Below are 27,733 nucleotides of genomic sequence, written 5' to 3'. Positions count from 1 at the left end.
CATGAAGAGTCCCATTTGACTTTTTTAAAACAAATTATATTTCCAGTTTTAAGGGTAAAGGAATTTTCTCTTTTTTCTTTCTCATTTGTTGTTGCTTTATTGTGCAAATTTAACTCATTCGTATGGAATGCTCATAGTCAATCAAAGAATATTTCACACATAGGGGCCTAAATTATATTTTTTAAATTTAATAGAGACGCAATGATCGTGCTATCATGTACCATTCTATTACTATTGCGAATTACTGTATTGTTTGGAATGCTCACAATTAAAGACACGTTATTTGAAAGATGTATAAATAATATTTATTTTACAATGTACATCTTTATTCTTTCCCGGTATAATTTATGGCGTTTCTTACGTCAATTGGCAATTGCGTCATTATATAATGATAGTCAAATTGATCAAACGAAAGTCCGTTTTGATTATAGTCAATTATGAAAATTTCACTGATTTATGACATACACCTTTGTTTCAATTTTGATATTACCCGTAGACCTGCCGAGCAGCTGTAGATATCAAACTAAACCAAAGTATAAAAGATAGAGGGTAAAAAAACATCAAAAAGTTATGTGCTAGTCAAGCTTTCAGGGATCGGTCTGAGCCATAACAATGCCCCAGCCGATCCCTTAGTTCTCTTCCGGGGTCTCGGCGTCCCCGACCAATACACACTTCCTTCCCTATCCATCCATATAACCCCGGAGGGCCAGGCACCATGTAAAAGCAAAGAGCTAAGGGAGGAACAGGGCGGCCCCTAAGCCCTGATCCTCCGAGTGGACCACATGCCCTGAACCTGTACGAAGGCGCCAACCTGGAACTCGCGGACAGTACCAGCAGCAGTGCTTACCGATTAAGCTAAGGTACTGTTGGTACTTTACGACGGGAAATAAATTCTCTTATAGTAAATGATTGAACTCATACTTAAAAACCAAAAAGACACCAGCGGGATTCGAACCCGGGACCCTGCTAATCGTGGACGACGAATCGTAACCACTCGGCCATTTCGTTACCTTAGAATTTTCCTGAAACTGAGAAAAGTTGTCTTTATAGGTGAGCAAACGCGCCAGGAAGATTACTGGGTCCATTTGCTTTACCTTAATGGGTAAAATCAAGTCGATATAATGAGCCCAGTGTGTTTGGTTTGTTAGGAAGCTGCATAACACAGCCTAATGTGCAAAACAGTCGTGTGCTAGGCGGATCATTACGCAACAATGAACACCGCAATTGTGTATTTTCAAAAGGCAGACGCGTAGATTTCTACTCTTTGTATCTGGGCACATATAGATTCTCACCTCCCTCTACAGTCATTTCGACTTTCTTAAAAAGAAAAATAGAGACTGTCAGCGAATCTCCGGGAGTTGAAGTAAGGATCGTCCCCTCGATAGACCTCAGACTCAGTAAAGTTCAACATTGAGCTCCTTTTCAACAGCTGTTTTTGCGGAAACTTTACATCTGGATTTTTTAGAAGCATCTGATTTTGCCCAATTTTAGTAAAATATGCTCCAAATTTTGCTAAAAAAGCAAGGTTAACCCCTTACCATTTTAGATTTTTCATACAAATCTGATTTTGCCAAATTTGACTAAATATACAAGGTACACCTCTTACAATTTAAAATTTTTCGTAAACATTTCTTTTTGCCCAATTTTGCTAGAAATACAAGGTACCCTAACAATCTGCAATTTCCCAGAATCATCTGATTGTGTCCTATTTTGCTAAAAAAAAAATGCAAGGTTAACCCCTTACAATGTGATTTTTTTTCATGAACATCTAATTTTTCCAAATCTTATTCAAAAAGCAAGGTTAACCCCTTACAATCTGTAATTTTCCAGAAACATTTTATTTTTTCCCATTTTCGCTTTAAAAAAATGCGAGGTTAACCCCTTTCAATTACAAATTTGCAAAATTTCACTAAAAAAGCAAGGTTAATCCCTTACATCTGAAATTTTTCGGAAACATCTGATTTTGCCCAATTTAGCTAAAATATGCAATGTTCACCCCTTACAATTTGAAATGTTTCATAAACATCTAACCCCATACAATCTTCAATTTTCCAGAAACATCTGATTTTTCCCGATTTTGCTAAAAAAATGCAAGGTTAACCCCTTTAATTTGATTTTTTTCATAAACATCTAATTTTGCCCAATTTTACATCAGCTTATGCTAACAAATTATCAGGTAACTGGATCATTAAACGGGACAGGTGCACATCGGCCTAGGAGCTCAGACCATGTGTCATGCACTCCTCAATGTATAGATGATGCACATAACACTATGGGTAGTACAGGCACAGCTGGGGGTACTGCCCAAACAATGATGAACGCATTGCGTATGCTTAAAGAATTACCCACAATTCCGGTTTTTACCGTTTAGGTCTGGCTCTACTCTCTTTACGCGATCCCCTGACGTCTCATACACTGACTTTAGGCAAAATAGTCAGACTTTCGCTGTCTAGTAACCAGACTTTGACTCTTAACGAAACCTCGAATGAAAAGGGAAACATCAAATGCATATTGCAAAAGATCGAATGCAAACATACCGATGAAACATCAAATACAAATAGCTCGAAATGTCAAACATATATGTAAAACATTGCTCACATATTTGAGAAAATCGCAAATATATTGTAAAACAACACACACAATTGTATCGAAAAACATCGCACATTTAATGCAAAAAATCGAACATAATATTGAAAACATCGCACATATATATCGTCAAAAACATCGTACACATAAATTGAAAATCGCATATCATCATGTAAAACACCGCACACATATATTGAACATCGCACATATATTGTAAAACATCGCACAAATATATTAAACATCGCGCAAATAATGAAAAACATCGCACACTTATATTGAACATCGCACATAAATGTAAAAGATTAGCACATATTGAACATCCTACAGTACATATATATTGCAAAATATTGAATATTGCAACGTTTGACACGCCATATCCGCCGCCGTCTCCTGCAGTGCTGTAGTACGGCTCTGAAAGGGAGTATTAATTTTCGTAAGGCATTAAATCTCACCCTCTCGAACAAAGCTGATGAAACTCGCCCCAAACAATGATTTGTCGTGCCTTGTCGACATGATATGAACGTTTAATTCCATTGATAAACAACAGGGTTATTTTATTAAGAATCAAAAATAGGGCATAATTTTGACATATAGTACCAAAGTGTAAAAGTAAGGAGGCTCATCGGACATTTTCAAATATTTATATTTATTTACAAAGTTGGTGTATACATCGTTTTGGGGTGTGGAATCTTGAAAGACAGATTTTCAAATTGAGTTGATAATTTTCTAGCCTTACATTAGTTTATTGAGCTTTCCAATGAAACATCGCACTAAATAAATCGGCCTATGACAAGCAACCTATTGATTAATTTCAGCTTTTGAATTAAGAGCGGGACGCTCCTAATTTGTTCTGAATAGTGAGCGAAATTTCTGAACCGCAGCGCGCCATTTAAAAACATATTTTTAATCTGAAAAAAGGCCTTGCAAAAGCAAGCGAGAAATTTTAGAACGTACGCCCCCCCCCCCCCCCCCCCCCTTAATCTACACTCCCGGTCGTCGGAGACTTTCCATCCATGTTTCCATCCGTTATTTCACCTCACTTTTATCGCACTTTTGACACAGTGTAACTTTTTAACAGCCAGTATGAAACTATTCAGTCAACATGTGGCTTTTTTCTAGTTCTTTTACCCTAGAAAACTAATTTTATGGTCAATGAATCAATGTCGCATAAATTTGGGACCTATTGGATAATCCCATTTTGACATGATCCGCACAGGAAAATAATGAAAGGACTGGGAACCACTCTAACCAAAGCAAACACGTGCATCTAGCAGCACATCCCTCCGTCCGGGGTTGTCACAACAACGGTAGTCCACCCTGGCCGGCCGGCCCGCGATGTCATCGTTGTACCTGCCTGCTCAAACTCACAGATCGTCATCATCAACGTTAGACCCGAAGTTGTCATTGAAAGGTGCTGGTAGTTAAGTAGCAGTATCATCCAAATATGCCCGACGAAAAGGAGAATGCAGACATTAGATTTAGGGATCGAGTGTTGGGAGATCTGGCGGTATTTAAGAACAAGTTGACGGAGATTGAGGCTAACGGGAGAACCTCGAGCACGGAAGTTTGGCATGAACCTCGGCCGGACAAACGGAAGGTAAGCAGGCCCTCCTATTAAAGTGGATTCCACGGTACTGCTGTATGGACTGTATTATTGATCGCCTGTTGGTTGATGGCAGAACAGGAAATAAAGGCTTTTGTCATTAGCCTTGGGTCAGGAAACTCCATTCGCACAATTTTAGGTGTGTGCTGTCACTGCTGTGGACTAGTTTTGATTGAAATAAATGTTATTGAAGTTGAATTGAATTGATATTAAAACTAAAACCATGCTTACATGTATTACGCACAGTCATGACAGTGTAGTAAATATCGCAGAACATTGACAGTACTCTAGTCTCTACTGTTCATTTGTTTGAAATGATTCCAAGATGTGGCAGAGAATCTGATGATGTGTTCTTTCCATTTGTCATCTAGGGCTGTAACAAATATAGCGAAAAGTTAATTATTTAATCATCCGAATATCCGAATAACATTTTTCCAATTGAAATATTTGAAAAACATGTGTCTCAGGGAGATGATGAAATATGTCCTAGTTAGTCCGAGTAACTAGTATAGGACTCTACGAATCACCTTTTTTAACATTTGGACCTGGTCGGGCAACTATCGCACCCTCATGCACTTGTAGGCCTATACGAAATCCTAGTGGGTCTACGAGAACCCCTACACCAAATAAGATATTAAATTACCATTTCTCATCGAGCGAACGCGTGGCCTAGTGGATAGCATGCCCTCCTCATGAGCAATGCTAATTGAGTCCCAGCATGGCCAATGTTTTTGATATTTATATTTTGTGTCCCAAAAAATAAGAATTAATTATCTTCTTTTATTGTTTTAAATCAAAAATTTTAATTGCAGAGTATTAAATTTCGTCTTCTTTTTCTGATTCGTGGCTCTGGAGGATATTTTCTAAAGGGAAATAAAATCCGAAATTATAACGGGTCTGATTCCCATCTCCTTAACACAAAGTCACAGAGACAATTTTAGCGCGGATCAGACAAAGATTTGTCACGCGAAAAATGTCTAAGTCCTCCCAAAAACAGTCACTGCGCATATTCAGTGCCGTTCCAGTACCATACTAAAAACAATCAGGGACCGGTTCACAGTCAAATATCCACTGCCTAAATTAAGTGTATGAAACACAAAATAATGTCAGCTAAACTTTAATGTGAATTCAATGCTATTTTCTCTCCAGATTTATGCACGAATCCGATGCAATGTTATCTCCGTGGGTGAAATTGACACAGTTAAACAGCAGTTTGATGCAGAGATATTCCTGGGAGTGAAATACAAAGAACCACTTTTAAAGGGGCTCACCAGGGAGGTATGTTGGCTAAAACGTTGGTTTGTTGTTAGTAGGCCTATGACTTTTCACTCGTTTTTTTTTTTCACTTTGAAACCAGAAGAAACAAAGTAACATTCAAAATGAATTATGTCTGTGCAATGTCTCAACATCTATTGCAAGTTACAATTAAACACATTTCAAACTGCAGGTTACACATTTATCCCAACCTCCCCCCCCCCCCCTCCAAAACACAAAATTGTTGTTGGCTAGCATCATGATTCTGCATTATCCATTTTTGTGAATGAAATTTTTGCAGATGTGTTTCCACTTAACAGCAGTGACTATTAGAATATTGCTTAGTATACAAATTACTTAGTAGGCACAGCTCAAAGGGTTCATGTGATACATTTTTCTTATGAACACATTATGAACACCATTGAGGGGGTGCTTGTTCATGAAGTCTATAGAGCCCAACAAAATTGAAGTACATGTATGTAATTGATTCAGGGCATGCGTAAAAGAGGTGTCAAAGTGAAACTTAATGGGTCAAGAGCCCATAATGATACACAGTGAAAAAACCCTTTGTATTTCAGGACGTGGACTGGGAGAAGATGTGGTCCCCCAGGATCGTCTTTGCCAATGCCGAGGAAATACAGCTGATGGAATGCAAGCACCGAATACTGGAGCATTCGGATGAGGTTGATGGGATACCCGATGCGTATGTGACGTACCGCATGAGGGCGACCTTCAAGACTCTTATGAACCTCGTTGACTTCCCATCAGATCTTCAGGTAGGAACATTATTTCTCGTCTTGGTAAAGGCAGAGAGTTGGCCAGTTGTTGAAGGCACTCTTTAAACATTGTTTTACAATTCCTCAAGAAATATTAACTCAAAACTTAAGCATGAGAGTTTTAAATGCTTAAAATCATTCTGTATTTCTCATCTTTTTCCCAGAGTTTAACAATCAAGCTCATGTCGGACTGGCCGGAGAGCGATTTTGAATTTGTCAAGGACATGCACATCAAAGACTCTATTCGGCTTGACATGTTCTCAGGTTAGTGTTGTGCAAAGCCCGACCCGAAACCGACCCTACCCGACCCGAAACCAACTTCAGGTCGGGTCGGGTCGGGTAGGTTTGCCCCATCATCTCAGTTGGGTCGGGTTTGTGATTTTCGGGTCGGATTGGGTCGGTTAAGCCATGTTGGAAAACCAGAAATGTACCGGGAAAAAAACGAAACAGTTCGGAAATTCACGGTGCAATATTTATTGCAGAGTCACTGTGCCCGGTAGGACGCATGGTCTATAACATGTGGGCCCACCGCCAGTAGGTCACGTTGTGAGTGCCGTACAGTATGATTCAGTTACTGAGAGAGGATGATTTTCACACGACGTGGGTAACTTGTTCAGGCACAAAAAGGGGACTTAGTTGCCCAAGCTAGATATTCCGGGGGGTTTCCGGGTCATTTCAGGTAAGTTTTCCTTGAATTTTTGTCGGGTCGGGTCGGTTTAATGGAGTTAAGATCGATTTCGCTTCGGATTTGGTTTATATCTATAATAATTCGGGTCGGTTTGGCCTGGTCAACCGGACCCGATGTACAACACTATCTCAGGTTTCTACTTAGTTGCCTCTCTTGTGATCTCACATGATCATATATCAACTTACTCCAAAAATACCTTTCTAAAAACAACAAAAAGGATTGTGGTTGGATCCCCGTAACAATGTGTGACTTTACCCGATCATGAACCTTAGTGGTTAAAGATTAGCTAGTTCAAATAAAAAAGGAAATTTGCCAAACGTTAACACTTTGATGGCACAGTGCTATGTAATCGCAAATTTGGCTTTTTTTTTCTCCAAAGGTTGCCATGAATGGGAGTTATGTCCTGTCGTAACGGCCTCCCCGATAAAAGGAACGAAGCTTCAAACTGGATCCCATCGAGTCTACCCCAAGTATCATCTCACCATGTATGCCAAAAGGAAAAGCATGTATTACTTCTGGAATGTTGCTCTAGTATTGGTAAGAAAGTTGCATTCGGATTGTTCTGACCCTCAACAAATAATTTGCAATAAAGGTGTAATGATTCTTTGATGTAACAATAATTGCTATACGAGAATGCCACGGTACAGCATCATGATATGAAAATGTTTAAAGTGTCCGTGCGATGAATTTTTTTTAGGAACACATTGTGTGCAACTTTCTACTCCTCTTAATTGTATGAAAACTATTTGACATCCCTTTTTGGGTAATTTTATTGAAAAGTGCACTTCTTTAAACATTTGAAATGTTCCATGCTTTTCCAGACAATTGAGGGCACTGTTGCTGTGATGTCATTTCAGGAAGATACTGTTCGGTTAGGGGTTTTCTGTTCAAATTGTGAACCCAAAATTTGCTCATTGAAAACATTTGTGAGAAATGTTTGCTCATTGGCTTACTGCCATGTACTGACACAACAACGAATCACCAAAGAAAAGATAATTTATGACAGCAAAATATCAAAAATTCTAGTAACTTTTTGTGCTGAAATAGCTGTAACATTGTGGTTTCTGCCTGGAATGACATCACAGTTTTGCTCATAAATATGGAATTTCGCATCAGCATAAAACCAAAAAGACACCAAAATACCCTTAAAAACGGCAAAACGAAAATTAAAAATAAGGATAAATGGGACACAAAAGTGCATTTTCAAGAATAGCATTAAAAAAATTACATTGCACGGACCTTTTAATGTGATTCTTGGCTATGCATACACTTACAAAAAACTATTTCAGGCACAGAAAGTTTGAATACGAGGACAATTTGAAGAAAAACTTAACTAGTTGAAACAGTTAACCCTAAAAATGAAAGTTTATTTGAAAGTTGAATAAACATTGACAAACACTAGAGACACTATTTCAGGCACCAAAAGTATATGTTGACAACATATCTTTGTATAAAGAATAAAGAATAAAAAATATTTCTTTTTTTGTTCTCCGTCTTTGTTTGTCAGATGTTGATTGTTTGTCTGTCCTTTGCATCCTTCGCCGTGAATGCCGACCAGCCAGAGGACAGACTGAGCGTGACGTTAACCTTGCTTCTCACTGCCGTAGCTTTCAAGTACGTCGCTTCTCAAGCCTTGCCGCCGATCTCGTACCTCACACTCCTGGTGAGTTCAAGCCGCTTCTTTCTTGTCATTCATTGGCATTGGTGCCTTTTTCAATTTCATTGTAGGTCCTTGCTTTTGGCAACATCCTTGTAGTACTTATACCAATGTTGTAGTCCAGTCCATTAAGGTTCCGTCAGTGTTCAATAGCAATGGTTGCATTGTTCTAGAGCGCCCTTGCACAAACTTTCTCACACTAACGTCTTGGGAAATTTGCAAGTAGCGTGTCAATTTTATGTAACTTAGACTGTTGGTGTAAATATTTATATCTTCACACAAAACAGCGGCTTCCAGTTGGATACCAGTAGTCACGCACTTGTGCGGGGGTACATCATGCTCGTTAGATATGCACGATCCACTACTGACTTCTAGCGTCTTGGGCCAAGACTAGTCCATCACAAGTTGTCAAGTCACAAGACTATTCAACTGAAATGTGACAAAGTTTGTGTTTATCCCGTTACTTTTGACTTGACTTGTGAAAGGACTTGTGATATACTTCAGACAGAGACAGACTGCAACACTGACTCATACTTGTTGGTTACTCTAAGAGTGTTTTAATAAAGGTTAAGGTCATTAAGATTGGCCAAAAGCACACGCTATTTGACATGAGGAGACAAGTTCTAAATCCTTCACAAGGTCTCCTAGGTTTTAGAGGATTTCGCAGAATGGAGGAAGTACAGCCTAGCCATTATTACTAATACTTGCGGCTTGATGCCCTTGAAAGTGAGAGTGCAAATAGGTGCCATGGGTATACTGAACAGTAGAGATTTGAGAGACTTACAAATGTATACTTGAAGGTTTCTAGCAAACTTGGCCAGGGAGTTAGGATTAAAGGGGCAGTGGGCATGCAGTTTCAGAGTTGCACTTGTATCATTATCCTCTTTAACAAATGGCAGACGCAATACAAGGGTGCTATAGTGGAATCCGGTGACCAGAATTAGAAGCTTTTACTGCGGTGGTGTCACGCTCACCCGCATGCTGCACGCGTTCTTAAAGATGAGGCGCACACGTATTTTGGTATTCCTATTGGTCGAAGGAGCCTGGAGTGCACGCGTACTATCTGAGCACGACTCACGCGAGCCTTGCGCCACCGCCAGATATGTCTATATGGAAAAATACAAAAGTGTGTACCCACTCCAAAAAAATGCCCTCCTATTCTATACACCATATCTCAAAAAGGCTTGAGAATCAACCAGTCTTTGTTTTCTGTTCTCTCTTTCCATGCAGGACAAGTATGTGATATTTTGCCTGGTGTTCCAGTGTTTAGGAGTGTGCCAGAATGCGGTGGTGTCAGCCTTTACTACACCAGAGAGTAGAGCGCTGTTTGATGCCATCTCAGCCTATGTCCTGGTCGGCCTTCTGGTCATAGTCCACGCGGTTGCCGTAATCTACCTCCTCATTGTGGTAGGTGTCTTTGTTTGCCTCTAATCTTTATCTTTTGTGTTTTGAGCAAGAGTTGGTTGTAGAATTTGTGGGAAAAACAAGCTAGAAGAGAAAGTTACGAACAAAGCGTGACCTCATTCAAAAGTCAAATTCAGTGCTGGAATTAGTGTTGTGCAAACCCGACCTGAAACCGAAACCTACTCGACCCGAAACTGACTTGGGGTCAGGTCGGTTTGTCCATCATTTCAGTCGGGTTGGTTTCGGTATTGCGTTTTCAATTTTCGGGTCTGGGGGAGTCAGTTAAGCCATTTTGGAAAAACCCGAAATAAACCAAAAAAACCCTGAAACAGTTCAGAAATTCATGCGGTGCAAATTTATTGCAGAGTCAGTGTGCCCGGTACGACCAAACGTGGTTTGCGGTCTATCACGCACGGTCTATAACATGCAGGCCCACCAGTAGGTCACGTTGTGAGTACCGTACGGTATGATTCAGTTACTGAGAGACGACAATTTTCACGTGATGCAGGTTAATTCAGGCACAAAAAGCGAACAGAGTTGCCCAAGCCAGATATTTCAAGGTTCATTAGGTCGGTTCGGTCTCGGGTCAGTTCGGGTCGGTTTTCATTGAATTTGGTTTTAGGGAGTTCAGATTGGTTCCTGTTCCGATTTGGTTTATATCTGTAATGTTTTGGGTCAGTTTGGCCTGGTCCACCCGACCCAATGCCCAACATTAGCTGGAACCTGAGAAAGTGTTAAAGCAGCGATCAAGATATACCGGTATACATTTGACCCAAGATAACTCATTTAAAAAAATATTTTATCAACAGAAGAGAAGATCCAATCATGTTCTACACCAGGCAGTCAAGGACTATGAGGTAAATAAAGAACGCCTTGTTATTACAGTTTTACTTACCAAGCTTTGCTTAAGAGTTATGGATAAAAATGTGGTGGATACTCTTGTAGATTTACGGAGGTGTCCTTTTTGTGACTGGGTCAAGGGAAGCGTCAGTCTGAAAATCAGACATTCACGTCAGCAGAGCCACGGTTGAATGTCTGATATATCTTAGCATGCAAATTTTATGCGACCCAACGCCAGCCAATCAGAGTCGAGTTTAGAAACTGTGACGACGATTCGATCAGATGTGTGGACTAAGCTGTTGATTGGCCAATTTGGATTCCATGTTTTTGAAATACAACAAAGGGTTACCAGAGACTCGATATAGAAGGCGCCTGTTGAATGGTGAAAATCTCGAGGTCAAGACGCAGTCTTGTTTCGCATAATTAATCGCCGAATCTGCTCGCAAATCATAGACCCTTGCTGTGCAAAGGGATATTCCATTGACGAGGAAAGCGTTGTCAACAGGCTAAAATGGAAATATTCACAGCTTATCTAATAGAGTTGAATTCGGCATCTAATCACAACCTCTTGGGGTTATTTCACGTAAAGATCAATGCACTGTTTCACAAGAAAATTTCTCCTAGCACATGTAGAAGGTTTTGTCAAAAATCAAATTCTTCTCAGAGTGTGTTGCAGAAATTCTCAAGGAATGTTGGACACTAAAATACATGTCTTTTGTAATCCTTTTTGGGGCAAACAAAAAATCATCTCAGACATTTCAAGTTGACTTACATCATGTGAACAAGTCTTCCACATTAAATTCTCTCAAATTCATGTGTTTGTCTGGAAATGTTTGTTTGAAAGGAACTGAATGCAAGAATCAACAAAACTTGGGAAGCACGTAAAGTACAGAAACAAAAAGGTGAGAGGAAACAGAGAGGAGAAGGAGAGAGCAAGAGAGAGAAGAGACTGAAGAGGAACAAGGTGGATGCAACGGAGGAATATCAGGAGTTACCCGACAAGGCAAGCACAGTCAGCTCAAGCTGAGGTGAGGAGCAAAGATTTGGAATTGCCAAGAACAGCTGTGTGGTTGCGAACGCCAAAGCGTTCCGGTTGTTAAGCAAAGCTAATCCAATTACGTACTTAGACGCTGTAACAGAGCAGTGAAATTTGTGAACCCCAAAAAACATGGCCATTTGAACGTTGTGTTCTCAGAAAACATGCTCAGTATGATTGAAACGTTAAATTATAATGAAAGAAGAAATTCTAAACTTCATGTCAGTGAAAGATCATTACAAGGGAAATAAACCCTGAAAGTTGCAAGAAGATATGGTCAAGATTCCAACGGGAGAAACTTGTGTTCAAAGATTTTGTCCGCCAATGTGAACATATTAATGTGTAACCTTTAGAAATCGCCCCTCGCAACCACATGGCCGAGAAAGGCCAGTTTGTGCTGAATGCAAATGCAGAGACATGTCGAACCCAATTTTATTAGGAGTGACTCAGTTCAACACAAATAGATTTTGATTTCAGACAGATGATCTTTAGGTATTAACTTTCCCAAGACACTGATGAAGTCACTCGGAACAACTTTAGCAGTTGATCTTTCGATGGCATGTGCTTGTAGTCGCTCCTAGCTGTTTCAAATGTCAAATTTAAAGGTAATATACAACGTTTGCAAACATCAAAAAACCAACTGTCAAATAAGTAAAAATACCTTACTTGACTGTAAGTGAATAATAGTCCCAAGCATCCTGTGAAATCATGGCACCTGGTGTGCTGCCATTTTCAAGAAGAGTGCAAATTTTGTATCAATTTCCAACGATGGTCGGCGGACCATCGTTGGAAAAACAGATTTTTTTTTTTAAATACTGCCCCAATTTACCAAATTTAGTTAGTCCACATTTTGTTTGCAGTCGGTTACACATCCATGAATGGATGCAAGCCAGCTAGTCTGGTTTCCTGACCTGACAATTCACCCATCGTTTATATATTGCTCTGTTTTCGACTGCAGTAGGGACAGGGAACCAGACAACAACAACAACAGCATTTTGTTAAGTGTTTTTCCAGCATCTATGAACACAAAACTTATGCACCAGTCAGTGTAACTGTATTTTCTATAAAATACTATTCCCCAAATCCATTCCTTTCTGAAAATTACAGCAAAAGTAATTCATATCTTAGGAGTATGGTTCAGTGCAGTTCTTGATCACTTGTTTGAAATTGGTTTTGTATAGCACAAAGTAACTTCAGAAAGAAGTCAGCAGTGCACAAAGCATTCTGTGACAGCACTTATGTACCTTTTCACATTTGCACAGAGTACGAACTGACCCCACTAGTTAAACTTCATATGCATAAGTGCAATATTAGAATTTTGTTTTAATGCATTGAGACTTTCAAAAATTAATTATGCAGAGTCTCATAGGTGTTTTTGCTAAATGTTGGATTTTTATTTTTTATTTTTTTTGGCTGGCACCATAATTTGTATGATGTTTTTCTGTCATTTTCTGAACTAATATCTTTTTGTCAAAGCTAAATATGTATCGAAGCTTTTATTTAAAGCTTGATTTTTAGAAAGCCCAATCTCTTTTTTTGGGGAATAAACTGGCTCTGAAATAAGCTGGATTGGTTGGAAACCCAACCAATCTCAGTGGAGAAAAATTCTTCATAACCAACGCTGGAGTCAGCTTCTTGTGATGGTGGCACGAAAAAGGTATCCGCAGGTAACCCAATCTTAGATGGATAGGATAGGATGCGTTTCTTTAGTTTGTCTGCATTATAAAAATACACATAATCTTGTTTCATCGACAATGGAAAACACTAAAAATTCACATAAAAACAATTACATTATATTGTAAACCGTAGTAACACCAATGAAATAGGATAGTTGCCAAGCTGCAGCCACATAATTCGGACATGGCCGATGTTTTTTTCTTGGCCAGCCACGCTTTCTTTTTCCTGCTTTGACTTTGTTGACAGAGTAAAACTAACCTTCCCCAACATGCATGCTTGCCTCACACCCGCATGTACATGTACAAGCATGATCACTTCCTTCTATGTTTTTTTAATGTCATCACTTAACTTCTTTCATCATAGCAGTTACCTTCTTCAAAACTGCAGAGGCTTGCTCTGAAATTACGGGTTATTACTCTTCTTTGGAGGATTAGTATTTTTTTTAAAGCTTTTGGATACATTTTGTTGTTTAATTTTTGGTTTGCCAGTCAGTCTCATTACAAATCTTACAGCGATTTAATTTTGGGGCCATGACATTTTCAGATTTTCTAAGGTTTGAGAATTTGGAAAGCACTCGGAAAAAAAAAAGTATCCCTGAAAACCTTTTTTAAAATTTAAATTCAGGAGCAAGATACATTTTTCACCCTGTTTTCCAAATATCTAAACGCATACTCTCCTGGAAAGAAATGCATCAATTTATCCAACTTGTTTGATATTGAATATTTTAGAGAGACTGGTCTTCAGTGTATATGCAATGATGTGAATTGTCCCCACGGACAGATTGTACAGTTTAGGACTCCAAACAGTTTACTTTTGTTGAGGCTAATAAACACTTCATGTTTTCATCATGAAATTGTCATTTTAATTGTTAACAATTAACAAGTATGCATTAACATGTCATGTGTACATCCAAATAATAGAGTCCTGTAGAATTGGTGCCCATATCTATGTGTGTGTTGTCGCAATTTTTAAATTTGATATTCGTCTTTCCACATGAACATAGGTGTATTTTAAGTGCCTTTTAGACATATGTACATGGAACCAAATATTTTGTTGGTAAATTTTATGACTTATATTGAAAACGTATATTTTTGTGAAGTATATAATGTGCACAAGTATGTTTGTAGGTAGGACCAGTTTGTGTAAAAAAAATATGACTGAATATCATAGCTGTTTGTACACCATGTTAAAAACAGAAATTATCGTTTTCTTAACATTTGCAACAATTGTTAATATCAGGGTATTTATGACCAAAAATGCAATATTTTCTCACTAAATGTAAGATAATAAAGAAATAGCAAGAAATGTCAAAAGAATTGTCCTGAAGTCTTTGCCGTTTCTTTCAGTAAAAGTTTTAGTAAGTGTAGGGCCAAATACGGCACTTCTGAGCCTATTTAAAAAAAAATGTCTAAAGGAGGCAATATACCCTTAAATATGGTGGCTGTAAAAGAAAAGGTCCGGCCAAATTTTCTCCAAAAATATATAGATGAAATCTGTAAGCGTGCACAAGCATTCACAAGTTGAAGCAATAAAAAATGAGTGTAATTATTCTCCTTTGAAAGTGTTTTTTTTTTAAATTGCTTAACAGTGCCATGAAAATAAGCCTAGTTAAAATTCCAACTAAATAGGAAATACAAAGTGCAGTTTTTTTTTCACACACGCAAAAAAAATGATATTTTTCCCAATGTTCAGAGCGTATACATTCAGTCAGAAAAATGTTGATACCTGTTGACTGCAGAATTGTTTCAATTGTACCATATTCTACAATCACAAAATGTAACCCGACACAACAAAATTATTCAGAAGAGGCCGGAGCAGCTTTTGAGAAATTTGCCTGTTTGTTTTAGAAGGGCTAATTTTGAGAAAGGGGCCTTTTTTTTTTACAAACCTCTCAATGTAAATCATAACTGATAGTCAACATTTTCACCCCCTGAAAATGTTGAGATGTCAAAAGTTGTGGAATATCAAAGTAAAGAGCGAAGCAGGATCGTATCACTGCACATGAAAACTTAGTAAATATAGTTTAGATTAGTTTCTAAGCTTAGTTATGTGTCCTCAAGATGTTGGATCCTGTCACAAACAGAATAAGTGTCACTCAAGATACATTTCCAATGCCTCAAAAGAGTCAACATGAAATTGTTCTCAATTTTTTTTTTAAATACTCATCTATGTTATTTTTACATAACTAGTACAAGATGGTTTATATTTTTTTCATATAAAATTTGTTTGATGGTTTGTTGTATGAGCTCGCTTCTATGTAATAATATGCTGTTTGTGTCTGACTCATCTTGTCTCAACCTTCATTGAACCACCTGACTCAAAGAGGAAGTTGTTCATTAATATCGGTCCATTGCTTTCCCTCCTATACAAGAGTCTAAAATGGTTCACAACCTCACTGATTGCATCAAGTGTGGGTGTTGAACAATAGTTTCTAAAAAAATATCAGGAGAGGTTAACAATTACCTGATTGTTAATTGGGGCATATGCAAAACAAGGGCACAAGATACACAAGTTTGAAATGTTTGCAAACAAATCATCCCTTCGTTGCTTTATTCTAGGCATTAAACATCCATGACAAAAAAAAGACAATTTCGTGATTTCCAAATTGGGCACAACTTGCAAATGGTATTCTCCCCTTTTGTTCTTGATTTAAATTTTATTTGAATTTCATCAAATCTCAGCCGGTTTTAAGCTTAACGTAAACATAGAAGGGAGTGGGGGGGGGGATAGTTTAAATTTAAAACTGACTGCCATAGCTTTGTTTAACCTTTCAACAAGTTCCTGTTTGGAGAATTCCACCTCTTATAATTTTTAAGTTAACTTGTTAGTCTTCAACAGAGTGAGTTGAGAAATCAACAGACTGGACTGAAAATGTCACTCCTCTTGCCCCTGTGTACGTGTCCTCCCTCCCCTCTCTTGTTATGCACATAGTGCTGACATTACAAGGGGAAGGTGCAGTGCCATGCCAAGAAACGAGAACATCCTGTCTACAGTCTCTTCCACTAACGTCAAGGATCTAACCAATTAACTTGGTGACGTTAGTCCCAATAAGCCCCATCCTACACAACCTGTTATGTTGCCATCCCGACCCATACTGGGTAAATGACCCACCCTGGCAGAAGTCACAAGATATTAAGGAGCGGACGGGTTCCAACGGGTGCCGGCTCACGTCTGGGAAGAACATTTTTTGACTCGCAAGAAGCTGCAAATGCTCGCGCTGTCTGTTTGAATCTTGTGCCTCATGCTCGCTCTGAAAGAAACCTTCAGAGTTTGACTACTTTGCAAAATTGGTTTTAGTGAGAGCATCTTCAAGTCAGAGTTCACTTCAAATAAAATCAGAGTGTCGGCATAATTGTTGAAATCCGTTCTCGTGCTCGCTCTACGGATTGGAAAATCATTTCTTTAAACTTGTGAACGTTCTAAAACAACCAACAGTCCAAAAAAGTGAGTTAAAACCAAAAATAGGCGATTGTGCAACCATGGATCAGGATTTGAAGCCCTTGGTCCCCCCGTCTGGGGCTCCAGTGGTTCCAGCGCAGGATTCGGGATGCAGCAACAAGATCTTGGAGAGCTTGGACCGTCTTCAGGCCACCCTGAAGGAGATGGAGAAGGCTTGCCGAGGCAAAGACGCCGAGGTCTGGCACAAACCTCGCAAGGATGGCAGGAAGGTCAGTCCTATATTAATAAATCAATTCATTATCCTACAAACGCTGTGTGTTTCTGTCCTCATCCCCATTATCCTCTGAACTTTGGTTGGATTTCGCTGTTCAGTTTGAAACATAATTATTATCAAACAAGTTTTGAGACGTCATTTCCTAATTTTTCTCATGCACTGTCCTTTTTGCCTTATTAAACAAAATCATGCACTCTCATTCATGTGGATTGGTAAAAAAAAAAGAAACCAAAGTTGCTTTAAGCTTTCAAGTTAATTTGTCAATATGTCATCAGAATCCTTTATTTTTCTCACTGAGTTCTCAAAGATCACTTCAGTATTTCAATCTAGTTGTTCACTTTGGAAACACACTAACAGTGTTCATGACTAGTAGAAGTATAAAGATTTGTAACATTCCCCAAACCGGCCAGTTGTTATTTGAGGGAAAACAAATATCAGGGAAAGAGTTATCTGATCTTCAAGAATTTGACACTATAGGTCTGGCTATACAGATACTTAAGTTACAAATTACTGAACTCTCATATCATTCATAAACAAACATATTCATTACTTTGATGTAGTTTTGAATAATTGAAGTTTTTTTTTTTGAGACTGTTAGGCTGTAATGTGGGTTGTGTGCTACATCTCCAGACAGCATGACACATGCAAGATTGCAGGAAGTTCCATTACCCGGCCCTCTTCCTATAGTTACCACAGGATCTTGAATCATATTCACTTTGGCATGGAGAGCAACATGTTGTGATTCTGTAATTTCTCAGAAGTCTTGTGGTCTCAGACAAGATTCTATAATTTCTCAGAGATCTTGTGGTCTCAGACAAGTAAAAAATGCTATTTAGCAATCAAAAGGTTTAGTACGGTGAGGATACAGCTAAATTGATGTGAATTTTTTAAAGGCATACACACTGTCTCAGAATTCAATAATTGTTAGTCATAATGAATTGTTACAAGAAATAGAGAAATTTTATTTTGTTTCTGTTGTGTATTTTTTACTTGTGGAGTTGCCAAGTAGTCACAACTCATTCTTTTGTCAATTTATAATCTCCTGAAAAACACTATAACTAAGATAGATTCCTATATTCTTTTAAGCCTCATTTATTGAGCACAAGACTCACACATTTGAAGCCATTTTCCTTGTCGCATCCACAAAATACTCATCTCAAAAGTGGATGGTGCAGGGGTGGGATCCTTAGGAAGCCGGGCCCCCTCCCCCCCTCCCCCAGCAGTGACCGAAATGTTCTCAAATATGGCAATTATTCACTTGAGAGAGTCCTTCGGCCCCCAGCAGTAACCTCTCTGGATCCACACTTGTTTATTAAAATCTAGAATGGTCCTTGCATCTACACGCACTTTCCAGCTTTCTAAATATTAGAGCAGAGCACGTCCCTCTTCTGGACAAATCTTGAATTTGCCACAACAACTGTAATTTTTCCCTCCAGATCTATGCTCGTGTCCGCTGCAATGTGATCTGTGTTGGAGAGATTGACACTGTCAAGCAAGAGTTCTCGGCTGAGATCTACCTGGCTGTGACCTGGAAAGAGCCGTCGGTCAAAGGCATGACGAGGGAGGTAAGATGAACAAGAAATCAATCTCTCTCCTCATATTTATTTTTATCCCTGGACATTTGTAGTACCATTTACTTGACATACTGTTGTGTGGTAGTAAACAATGCGTGGTAGTTCATAATGCAGACTTGTATTAAAGTTAAACACAAGTTAATGTCAAGTCACCCACAAGACAATCACAAGTCAATCACGAGACAATCACAAGTCAATCACAAGGCAATCATCTGCCAATCACAAGGATATCACAAGTCAATCACAAATCTATTCAACACTAATCAAGTCACAAGTAAGGTGTAACATCGCTGTTGCAAAAAAAAAAAATACTGAGAAAAATTATTGCGTTGACTTCGTAGATGACATCAGCAATTGTTATCCGTCAATAGTGAGCCCCTTGCATGGTTTAGTTCACAGAGAGGTTCGTCTGGCAAGCTAAGGACTCTTGAATGGATTATTGCATAAGAACTTATAGCAACCAACATAATTATGAAACAAATAGCCTGTTATGCAAGTTAACCCTCACTTTTTGTTCCAGTATGGCAAATTAGTGATTCCTGCCACTTGTTTGATTTGTCTATAGGACGTGGACTGGGAGGCACAGTGGAGCCCATGCGTGTATTTCTTTAACGCTGTCAGCATTGACAAGATGGTCTGCAAACACAATGTCATCTATCCCGAGGGCGAGCCAGATGGGGTACCAGACGCACAGGTGTCCTATCGAATGAAAGCAACATTCAAGGCCGGCATGACACTGCACGACTTCCCGTTTGATCATCAGGTACAGCAACAATAATTAAAGTTCCCCTAGTGTTGTCACATGGGTGGGGTGCAAGAAGACCCCAAGAGGTAGGGGGACCTAAAGAGCATGGAGGTATTCCGTCTTTATGCTATTGCATTCCCTGTATAGACCATTATCATGTTGTGTAACCAAAACGAGGCTGGAAGGAAAAATAGTCTGGTTCCTATTTGCACAAAGAACATTATCATTTAGCACTGTTATTGGATACAGGGAACATGACGGAAATGGTGGCAGCATGATAAAGGTCTATTCTGTCCCATACATTTGAGACACTTTCTCTAGCTTCTGGTTTGGCTTTGTTTCCAATTTAAGAACCCCTCCTTTCAGACAATTGTAATGTTAGGCCAAAATGAAAAGATTTCCAATTTTGGTTTCTTAAGTTCTAGGGTTTGATGTACCTTTGAAACTCTTCCAGAGATGCCACTTTTCTGGTTTTAACCTGAATTCAGGTGTTTTTGTTTTTAAATGTGACAAATAGCAAGTGCTGGATTTGGTCTGAAACATTCAGAAAACACATTTCTGAAAGGAGGTAAGGGTAGTTTCAGGTTTTTGAGTAGTGTTTCAGGCTTTTTATTGATATATTGGTGGCATCTCTGCTCTTTGCAGCATTGAGCTTTATTGAGTCTCAAAAGTCAGGGACCTATTGCCTGAAGCTAGTGTTGAAGCCTTTCTCAAATGCAACTTTCTATCAATGGAAGTTTTGGCACCATGGAATGTTATTTTTATCCTTTTAGGAACTGACCATCAAATTAATGTCTGACTGGCCTTTTACTGATGTGGAGTTTGTCAAGGATATGAATATCAAAGATTCTATTCGATTGGATACATTCACCGGTAAGTCAAAATGCTTATTTTCCGTCCGCAGGTAAGCAGTATTGCATGATGTCTGAAATCAAGATGCTCTGGAGTCATTCCGAACAACTGCATCAGTTGATCATTTGCCGTAGTCACTCCTAAATCTCTGGCGTGTCTTCCTGAAATGGATTCTGTCTGGGTTTTTTTCAGCCGGTGAGGAGTGGGTGCTGAGCAAGCACGTCATCGCCCAGCCGGTCCTTGAAGATAAGGCCAAGACTGGCTCCCATCGACAGTATCCTCTCTATTATCTCACGATGCACGTCAGACGTAAAAGTGGATTCTATCTCTGGAACGTGGGACTCATTCTGGTAAGTTGTGTTTCAAAATTCAAAATTCAAATTTGTTTGATTTGATTACTACAATGTTTGTAATGAATACACTCCAAATGTGACTCAGTCTGAGGCAAGAATTAGGCAGACCAAAGTTGTTGAACCCTTTTTGGAGATGATAAGTTCAAAGCTTCCTTAAACAAATTTTCGTCCAAAAAAGGTTTACATGTATAATTGAATTTCAAACTTTAAGTAACCATGCATCTTCTCACATTTGAAAACGAAAACACAGTATAAATTAATTCTGGAAACAATTGGTGAAAAAATTTATATCTGTAAAATGTGAAGATTCACTGTAATTTAAGGAAAAACAAACCCAATTATTTCTCAGGTAAGTAATTAAGCAACATCGTTGTTGTAGCTGCATTTATCATTTTTCTTTCTCAATGAGTTGACACAACTTAGACTTTCTCAAACACACTGTTGGCTTCTGGTTGCTTGGCAATGCTCACGCCCCAAACATGACATTTTGCCTCAAACATCCAAGAGTCATAAGGAAGCCTTGTGTTATCAGTGTACCTGAGGTGTTTCCTGCTAAGTCTAGGTCTAAAAATAGTCACATACGTCGGGGGACAAGTTTGGAAATAGCAACAAGTGGGACTAGTCTTTTAACAGTTCATTTCCCTGTCGGCGAGATAACAATACCACATTTGACCTGCCACGTTCTGCATACGTAAGATTTTAAGTCGGTTGACGTTCGATCTGTGTGAGTCATGATGCCTCGAGGAATATTACACATTAGCAAAAAAACAGAAAGAAAGATGTTTAGGGCGATAATTGTCGTAACCAGTCAATCAAGATTTGGGTCCTAATTACTGACATTTCAGTGGATTAAATTACAAACATTTTTAGGAGGTGAAGGGAGGGCTATACACACTTACACACCCCCCCCCTTTGTTAAAAATTAACTGGCACTTGAAAATATCAAAACGTATCTGTGTACATGTATGCTGAAGGGAGGACAGAATGAGATGAAACTTACAATGCGTCACTGCATGGTAGATTTTTGTTTGGATTGTCCTATTGTTTACAACAAGGTGGGAACTTGCAAAGAAACTTTAACTTAATTTTGCTTTGATGCCCACTGACATTTCCAGAAATTCAACTTTATACAAAGCAGAAACAACCCTCTCGAACTACAAAAAAAATGGTTCACAAAGTAACTGTTGGTAACAAGAATTTAAAAAAGAGTCAAATTTCAAGTGTCTTTTTAAAACTTTTGTGTCCTTGTTCATTTTTGCCATACAAGGGGAATTACATTTTCAAAACTGTTGTGTCTATTTTCATTTTGCCATGAAACAGGAGATAAATGTTATTAAAATGAATAAATGATATGTCTTTGTTTTTCAGATGCTAATTCTGTTGCTGTGCTTCACATGCTTCGCAGTCAGTCCTGAGGAGCCAGCGGATCGGCTGAGCGTCACCGTCACGCTGCTGCTCACTGCTGTAGCCTTTAAGTATGTGGTCTCCCAGAGTCTGCCAACCATCTCCTATCTGACGCTGCTGGTAAGAAGACGCACGCTGGTACCTGTGATGGATCATAAGCCATCACAAGTCCAAAACAGGTTCATCATAATTCCATCATAGGTCCATCACAAGTCCATCACAAGTCCATTACAAGTCCATCACAAGTCCATCACAAGTCCATTACAAGTCCATCACAAGTCCATCACAAGTCTATCGTGAGTCCATTACAAGTCCATCACAAGTCCATCACAAATCAACCACGGGTCCATCACAAGTCCATCACAAGTCCATCACAAGTCCATCACAAGTCCATCACAAGTTCATCACAAGTCCATTACAAGTCCATCATAAGTACATCACAAGTCCATCTCAACTCCATCATAAGTCCATCACAAATCTCTTATCTAGAGCAATTGCCTATAGGTCTTTGTCGATTACAACATCACAGAAGCAGCTGACAATAGCGAAGCATAGCCGTGGAGACTATTCTTGATACAGCCTTATAATTTTGCATTCTCCCCTCAGGGTACGATGATCGAGAACAATTATATATTATATAATTGTTCTCGATCATCGTACCCTGAGGGGAGAATGCAAAATTGAATAGGCAGTAACTCAAGGTTGACCTTGAGGATATACAAGGTTTTACGTGGTTCCTTGGGGTTCAGTTTTGCATCCTTCCCTGTCAGCTTGACTATTTCTAGATGACTAATAAGTTTTATTTTTCAAACTGTACCACAGGACAAGTACGTGCTGTGCGGACTGATCCTACAGTGCCTGATTGTCAGCCAGAATGCAATGGCCTCGCTGTTTGACACCGAGAGTCTACCCCTCTTTGACATTCTCTCGATCTGCGTACTGGCCGCCCTGGTGTGCTTGGTGCAAATTGTATTTATGCTGGCCAGTGTCATTAAGGTAGGCACAGAATTGAGAAGCCCATTGAATAAACAGGTACAAGCCAATTCTGTGGAAGTACCACCCCCACACATCTTTGGTTAGACTTTTTAGGGTACCTTTCTGTCCCTACTTTAAGACAAATCCGGGCACGTGATCACTGTACACTCATGAGGCCCCCTTCAATGGAGAAACCATTGTGCACGCTATTGTACAAAGCAACTGCCCCATGGCAGATTATCCGAACATAGCTAGCACAATGCTTCCATCATGGAAGGGGCCTTCATGATAGAGAAATGACAGCGTGCCCGGAAAGGTCTGTATTCTCTTTTTCTCTTGAAATCTCAACTGTTCACTGATGGGGTACTTGGATTACGCAGGGCTAACTTGTGGGGTCCCATTGTCCTTTTTGTTGCTCTTTGATCCCCGCATCCCCTAAGGCCACATCAACAGGTCCTACGCACACACTACGCAACTTAATGAATTGTTGTTATTGTTATTATTTCTGGTAGTGAAACCAAGCATTCCTCAAAGCGCCCTAGGCACTGTAGCTCATAAGCCTGAAGAAACCCGTAGAGAGAAGACATTAAGAAGAAATTACAGTTTTAGAGGTGGGAGGAAAACCCCAGAAGAATATTCTGAGGGAAACCCACGGAATCAGGTAGGGACTGAAAACCCAATCCACATGTGGACCAGGGCAGGAATCGAACCCTGGTCACAGCGGTGGAAGGCGAGGAAAGAACCGCTGCGTCAACCTGACTCCCCATGTAACACCGTAAGCTTGCCCGCCCTGATGTCTAGAGCCGTGTTCAGAACTCATGGTGTTGAAGTCTGCAAACCTTTAAAGCCAATAACTGTTATTCTTTGGATCTTTCTTTATTACAGTCAATGAGAGTTTCCAATAAGCTGCAGAAGTACACCAAGCAGTATAATGTGAGTAGAAGATTCTGGGTCCCTATATAATTTTTTTCTTTAACTACCAAATTTTTTATTATAATCTCAAATTGAACTTACAGGTTTTTTTTCAGCTGATGTTCTGAGCACACTTGGGTCAGTTCCCAATTCTTGGGTCAATGCTCTCGGAGGGCAAGCATCAAAAATCTTCACAAACTTCCTTTGGTGGGACTCGAACCCACGACCGCCTGCTTACTAGAGGAGATGTGAGCTTGCCGGGGTCGGTTGGCAAGTTTGAAATCTGATATGGCAGTGGGTACTGCAAACAATCAATACATTTGCATGATGGAACTTTTTCCGTCAGGAATATGTAAATTCAAAAATGTTGCTCTTCTGTGTCACAGGAACTGTGTGATCAAATCAACCAGAGTTGGCAGGCACGCCAGCAGCAGCTGAAGGACCGGGAGAAAGAGAAGAATGAGCAGTACGCCGGGGAAAAATCACTGGTGGACTCCACCACGGAGCAGGTACTTCTACTACAACGCACACTCCCTGTCCCTCCTCCCCCCAGAGGCAAAGTCAAGAGGAAAAGTCGCAGTCTCAAGAAAAATAGTGGAAGTTTGAACTTTGGGGAGGGCGAAAATGGGGTGGAGCTACTATCTGTTAAGGTGGGGACCACCTTTGATCCTCCACTTTGACCGATCAGTATTGCTTAAGTTATTAAAAAAAAAGGGGTCAGCGGGTGAAACCTTTTTGAGTTGGTTTTTGAGAATTTTCAATAAAAATGATACATCCATGTACATATCTACCAAGAATTCAAGAATGTAACCAATTGACCTTAAGGAATTTAGAAGTTGTAAAGTTAAAAGGGTTTGATATTTTGATTCAAGTAGAATCTTTCTCATTGGCCAAAAAAAGAAGTATAGCATACAGATGGTATGGCGGCCTTTTTAATGACATTATCATGACATTCTCATATTCACGTCAGATGCACAAATGAAAAACTGTTACTGCAAATTACAAATTATAGCCAGTTCTGCCCACACGCAATTACAAATGACAAGTATACGATATCTTTAAGATAAATTTATGGTTGCTTCATGTAACAAATTTCTTTTGCGATTTGTGAGGGTCTGAAAAGAACCCGGGAAACTCGGAACCTCACAAAATCACACAAAAAGAGATTTGTTACATGGTGCAACGTTCAAGTTCATCCAATATTGATAACTTCGAACCATGCAAGTCTTATCTATACCATATTGTTCCAATCATTTGATTGATGTTCATTTCTTATCATTTTTCAGACGGACATGACCTTGTTCGTGGGTGACATTCCGACACAGTCAAGTACTCTGTGAACAAGTGGACCCCGCGAAGACAGTTACCAGTGAAGAGTGAAGACGCTTTTTGGAAGAGCTTGGAATTGAGATACAACAAAAAATGATCTGGGGATAATTTCTTTTAATTTTCAGGGTTTTATCTCAAAGTTTTGATCCTAGATATCATCATTGTTTCCGACCGTAAGTTCACCTCTAAAGGAGACTTTTGGAAGCCTTCTTGAGGTGCGCCACAAGAGCAAAAATTTTAACAGGTAGTTTTTACCCTTGTGACATGACGAACACATGTACATGGCATAATTTTGCCCGCCAAAAAATATGTTTTTAAAAATTAAACACCAATGAAGATCTATATTTTAATGATTAAAAAAGTAAAACTATTTTAAACCATATGCTAAGACTTCATTAAGCACCCCTCATTTTGCTAGGATATTTCTAGAGAATTCCTTAAAAAATAACACAAAACAATTAAAACTTCCTCAATTTTTTGTGTGTGATTTCCACCAATTAAAAAAATTGAAGTCTTCAATTTTTTTAAGTCTAGATCTACACCTGGGCCTAATACAGATCACACTGTTTTGGGGTTTAATGGTGATCATAAGAATTTTCTGGGATATATGCATTTGCCTGTTGGGTCAAGGTTACTCCCCAAGTTGGGCTGACACTGTGAACTGTGTGTTGAATGGGGAGGCCCATGCAATCTACAGGGATAGGTTTGGCCAATATGGCAAGCCCACAAAAGAAGGGTCTGAGCATTATGCTTTGAATTTAATGGGATCAGCTATCCATGACTGCAGGTGCAATTAATATTGTAAAGCTTGTAAACAACCTGTTCCAGACAAAACCACACAGGCCACCGCCTGTGTGGTTTTGTCTGGAACACACAAAACTGAGGTGTAGACTTCAAATCAAGTCGGTAATTTTTGGAATTTTTATGGAATTTTTTTTTTGGGACAGAGCTCGTTTTTTTTTGACCTCCTAACCCCCCCCCATCCGCGCCTGTATATTCAGTAAACATGCCTTCATTTTTCCCCCCGAGATTTCAGAAATTAGTTTTTCAGGCACAAAATTGTAGTTTTAAGTTTCACACCATGTATCTTGCTGAAGTCCATATAAACTAGTGTATATAATGTAAATATACTGTTTAGGTAAGGCCCCCCCAAAAAATAAGTCGGTCTCTGGTCAGCGCGCGCGTCGATTTTAATCATGCGCGTCGATCTTTTTTTTTCTCCAAAATGTTCCGCGGTAGCTCCAACAGCGCCCACTATTTCCGCACCTCCTCAATTTTTTTTTACCAAAGAGCACCAAGGAATGGGAAATTGCACCAAGGCAAATGATCAAAAGCACCAAGGCAAATTATGGAGGACACCAATGTACATGAGGACACCAAAAAAGCAAAATAGTACCCCACCTTGTCTGTACAATCCAAGCTGGAAGAAAAAAAAAAAAGGCAAAAAAAAAAAAAAAAAAAAGCCGCGTGGCCGCGTCAATTCCGGAACTTTGGTCTGACCAGAGACCGAATATTTTTTTTTTTTGGCCAAATGCTTAAAATTTAACATCTGAATTTCTTTATCGTGGCTGATTTCAGGTATTGACAATTGCATGTTGCATAACAAAAAAAATTTAATTTGGGACTCGCTCGTATTAAAACTGACTGGAACATATAAACCAACACACTCAATGTGGAGGTTCTGTATTTATGAATTCTCTGGTCAAGCATCAAGTGATACGCGTGCACGTAATGTATATTGTTTATTATTTCCTGATTGCTGAAAATTCCATTACAAAGACAACTTTTAGTATAGTAATGTAAAATGGAATGCATTATACAATTAAGATGTCTACATGTACATGTGCATTCTTAGAAAAGTGTCTTTTGCTCTCATTTGAAGTAGACACATTTTTGAACAAAAACAGAAGTTTTTACAGAAGACAGGCAATGTCTGAAAATGAACAACTCTACCTCAAACATGTCAAAACGACAGCACATTCTATTTTCTTGAAATGAGTGGTCACTTTTTTTCCAGGTTATCTGAAAACAACTCACATTTTTATACGTTGGTGAAGGGCAAAACCTAATTTGATTAAGTCACATTTAGGTTTTTGTATGACGCTCAGTGAATTTTGTTGATGTCCCCTAACGTGCCACGGCTCCTAAACGTAATGCACTTTGTTTTTTTGCCGTAAGTGCCTTGCTAGAGCTCAAGTTTTACGTTAAATTTCACAGTAGGTGAATTTCATCAAGCTCTAAACATTCATGTTCACAAACTTTGAGTTTACCTACTCGTTACAAAGTTAAGAGAGAATTTTCACCTTGGAGATATTTTTCGATTTTATTTTCAAGTGTTCAGCAAACCCGTTAAAATGCACCCAAAAATCTGCCAATAATGTTCTCACAAAGATGT

At 39.1% G+C, this 27,733-nt stretch overlaps 2 protein-coding genes across 2 annotated transcripts; both read left to right on the top strand.

Annotated features, from left to right (window-relative positions):
* The first annotated feature begins 3,866 nt into the window (after window positions 1-3,866).
* LOC119729759 (glycine receptor subunit beta-like) lies at window positions 3,867-12,559 on the top strand. The gene is made up of 9 exons (XM_038202488.1): window positions 3,867-4,183; window positions 5,339-5,467; window positions 6,022-6,219; window positions 6,384-6,483; window positions 7,287-7,444; window positions 8,415-8,570; window positions 9,795-9,971; window positions 10,778-10,825; window positions 11,653-12,559. The coding sequence occupies exons 1-9, from the start codon at window positions 4,031-4,033 to the stop codon at window positions 11,833-11,835; spliced, it is 1,302 nt and encodes a 433-aa protein (XP_038058416.1). The 5' UTR covers window positions 3,867-4,030; the 3' UTR covers window positions 11,836-12,559.
* Window positions 12,560-16,457: 3,898 nt separating this feature from the next.
* On the top strand, window positions 16,458-26,499 carry LOC119729461 (gamma-aminobutyric acid receptor subunit beta-like). The gene is made up of 10 exons (XM_038202025.1): window positions 16,458-17,189; window positions 18,631-18,759; window positions 19,334-19,531; window positions 20,287-20,386; window positions 20,558-20,715; window positions 22,087-22,242; window positions 22,945-23,118; window positions 23,983-24,030; window positions 24,396-24,518; window positions 25,296-26,499. Exons 1-10 carry the CDS (start codon window positions 17,001-17,003, stop codon window positions 25,347-25,349), a joined length of 1,329 nt encoding a protein of 442 aa, XP_038057953.1. The 5' UTR covers window positions 16,458-17,000; the 3' UTR covers window positions 25,350-26,499.
* The last annotated feature ends 1,234 nt before the right edge of the window (window positions 26,500-27,733 follow it).

Source organism: Patiria miniata, unplaced genomic scaffold (genome assembly GCF_015706575.1).
Source record: "Patiria miniata isolate m_02_andy unplaced genomic scaffold, ASM1570657v1 HiC_scaffold_21, whole genome shotgun sequence".
NCBI lineage: Eukaryota > Metazoa > Echinodermata > Asteroidea > Valvatida > Asterinidae > Patiria > Patiria miniata.
This window is presented reverse-complemented; position numbering and strand designations above follow the sequence as displayed.